Below are 3,238 nucleotides of genomic sequence, written 5' to 3'. Positions count from 1 at the left end.
TGTTTGTGTTTGTCCCCCCACCATCACTTGACAACCGATGCTGGTGTGTTTACGTCCCCGTAACTTAGCGGTTCGGCAAAAAGAGACCAATAGAATAAGTACTAGGCTTACAAAGAATAAATCCTGGGGTCGATTTCCTTGACTAAAGGCGGTGCTCCAGCATGGCCGCAGTCAAATGACTGAAACAAGTAAAAGAGTATATATGCATGTCTACTTATTTATTTATATATGTCTGTCTGGCTGTCAGTGTATGTATATATCTCATTCACTCACTCCTCCCTCAGTTACTCTACCTACCTACATGTCTGTCTGTGATTCACGTGGTTTACCCACCTAATTTCTCTATTTCTCTTCTGCAGACTTCCTGTCCTGGTGACAACACGACGAGAACTGAGATAAAATCTCCCAAATACATACAAGTTGTACTCTATGACCACGTGACTAGACGGAAATTATGAAATTTCGGTGTGTAACTGATCGAATGAACGAACCAATCACCATCACCACCACCAACCACAGCAACAACATCAATGACATCAGCTACATAATAATACATGAAATGTTTGAATGTTCTTTAAATGTTGGTCTTATTGTATAATTTGAGTATTTCACTGTTTATGTTTGATGTAAAAATAAAAATAAACAGTAGCCCTTGTTATTATTATTATTATTATTATTACAATTATTATTTTTATTATTATTATTATTATTGTTTTGCAAGCGGACAGACGTGTCTCCTGAAGCTCTGTAAATTGTTGGCCAATTTCATTGAACAATTTGTTCAAACTTTTAATATTTATGTAGCCAAGCCAACTGGGTTCTTGCAGAGTTAGTCAGTTAGGCGGAATTTTCCCCTTTTAGGGGCGAAATTTTCGTTTCAAAACTTTAAACTTTTGATTTGATACTTCATAGTTTTGAAAAAAATATTTTTGAAGAGAGTGGTGAGCTGTTCCCTTCTTTGTGCACCACACCCTCTGGAGACAAATGACAAAACAAGTCGCACGTCAACACGCCCATCTAACGCCTTAAAAGGCAAAGAAGTAAATTTCAAAGAGTGTTCCACCATGTGCAGTGCTACTGAATCAGATGAATTAAACCGCCTTTCGGATATACATTTCCCTGCTCTTACCACCACTATTGCTCCTACACCAGAGAAGGAGGAAGAGAAAAAGAAAAATATGAATACTAAAGAGGACAACACCAGCAAGACCAACAACAAAACCCATTGTAACGGTTTTGCTTCCACAGCTAAGCAAAGCTTAGAAGAGATCAAAGTTACAATGGAGGAAATAAAAGATGCAAAGGAGTTGTTAAGGAAAGACAGAAATAATGTCTTCCTTAACACTCCACAAGCACCTATTACAGAAACCAACAGACGTACAATTACATACAAAATTTTCAACACAAAATACCATAAAATGGAAAATGCTACTCCACAACAGTTGGAAATAGCACTGAAGCCCATATGGGGCAAAAAACTTTTGTTACTAAAGGGAAGCGGTTTGGTACAGTAGAAGTCCGCTTCCCAACAGAAGAAGATGCAAGACAGCATTCAACCACCACATTAAAAACTGAAAACTTGATGCTTGTGCCGACATACCTTGGTCGGCAGGTGACAAAATCAAAATAGAACAAGTGTCGCTCGAGCTCAACATCTGCTGGCTAGTGGCAGCTGTCCTCTAAGACACTGCCACTATTTTGGAAGTACATTTAGATGCACAGCCGGAACTGGTTGGGTATGGGCATGCAACTCCTTGTTCAAATTGAACAAAATAGCATAAATGCCATACCCGACTCTATAAATTTGCCGGACGGCACAAGAATACACGTTGCTGTAGAGGGGCGAAGGCCAAAGTGCTACCTCTACAGCAGCGACCAACATTTAAAGAAAGACTGTCGCATCTACAAACAGAGAAAAAGAAAAAATTGCAGCAGCAGCAACAACAGGAGGTGCAGCAAAAAGAACGACCTAAAGCCTCCACACCACCAACACCATCACCACCATGAAAAGCGACACCACCTCCACCCATCACCAGACCAACACCAAGGACCTTTACATAAAGGAAAACACCATCACCACCAGCAACAACAACAACAACAATTTTGACAGAAATTTCACCACCAACTGAAACAGACCCCAGAGACATCCCCTTTCCTGACCAAATCAGCTCGGATAGTGCGAGTACTGATAGTGAGAAAGGGGAGTGGCACACTGTGCCACCAAAAACAGTGAGAAGGAAGAAAACTAAAGAAACAAGTGATAAACAGGGGAGGCGCAAGAAAGGAGAGCTTCCCAACATCATCAACAACAACAACAACATCCACTCACAACACCTTCTCCACCTCTACCACTGCAAACACCAACACTCACAGACACCACCAACGTTACAGCAATAAATACAAAAAAATGAACAATTAGTAACATATTTGAAAAACAATACAGACACAAGCATTTCGGATTTTGTTATACCCACACACAACACATCACCAGCACACATACTCACACTAAAAATATCACAAGACAATTATCACAAATTTCCAAATGATGTTGGGTTGCTAGGGAGAAATTTCTCCCAAAAACTATTTCACACCCTGGTGAAAATACCCACACAGAAGCACAAGGGAGCCACCCCACCAGACAACAACAGCAGTAAGTAGAGCTTTTTCTCCTAAACAAATATTTCCTTTTTTTGAAACATGTTCGTACTCAGAATCAGCAGTATAAATGTTATTGTCTTTCAAGCGGACGGACGTGTCTCCTGAAGCTCTGTGAGTTATTGCCAAATTTTGCATGAAAATCGTTTGGAACTTGTTATATTTTTGTATATTTGTGTAGCCAAGCTGACTAGGTTCTTGCGGAGCTAGTCAGTTAGGCAAAATTTTCCCCTTTTAGGGGCAAAATTTTCATTTAAACCTTTGAAATTTTTAATCTTTTATACATATTAATTTTTGAAAAATGCCATTGAAGAGAGCAGCGAGCTGTTCCCTTCTTTCTGCATCGCACCCTCCAGAGACAAACAACAAAACAAGTTGCAAGTCATCCCGCCCTTCTCACACCTGAGAGTAGAGAGGGAAGTGTTGCCTTATAGCAAATTTGTAGAAAGATGGGTGACTGTTGGAAAAATGGCCAGTATGAATGGACCAATTCTGAGGATACACCTGTAAAAAAAGGTAATATAAAAGGAGAAGGGGCTCTATACCCCTTTTTATTTACTGACCAGGCTCCTGTTGTGGCTTT

General features: G+C 40.0%; 1 protein-coding gene across 1 annotated transcript in view; it reads left to right on the top strand.

Annotated features, from left to right (window-relative positions):
• LOC106868753 (cilia- and flagella-associated protein 299) overlaps positions 1–658 on the top strand; it is a 25,028-nt gene extending 24,370 nt beyond the window's left edge. The window contains exon 6 of the mRNA XM_014914177.2: positions 360–658. Within this exon, the coding sequence (XP_014769663.1) occupies positions 360–458 (99 nt within the window). The 3' untranslated portion in view covers positions 459–658. The remainder of the gene's footprint in view (positions 1–359) is intronic.
• The last annotated feature ends 2,580 nt before the right edge of the window (positions 659–3,238 follow it).

Source organism: Octopus bimaculoides, chromosome 23, assembly GCF_001194135.2.
Source record: "Octopus bimaculoides isolate UCB-OBI-ISO-001 chromosome 23, ASM119413v2, whole genome shotgun sequence".
Taxonomy (NCBI): Eukaryota; Metazoa; Mollusca; class Cephalopoda; order Octopoda; family Octopodidae; genus Octopus; species Octopus bimaculoides.
The sequence above is the reverse complement of the archived record's forward strand: the minus strand, read 5'-3'. Positions and strand labels throughout refer to the sequence as shown.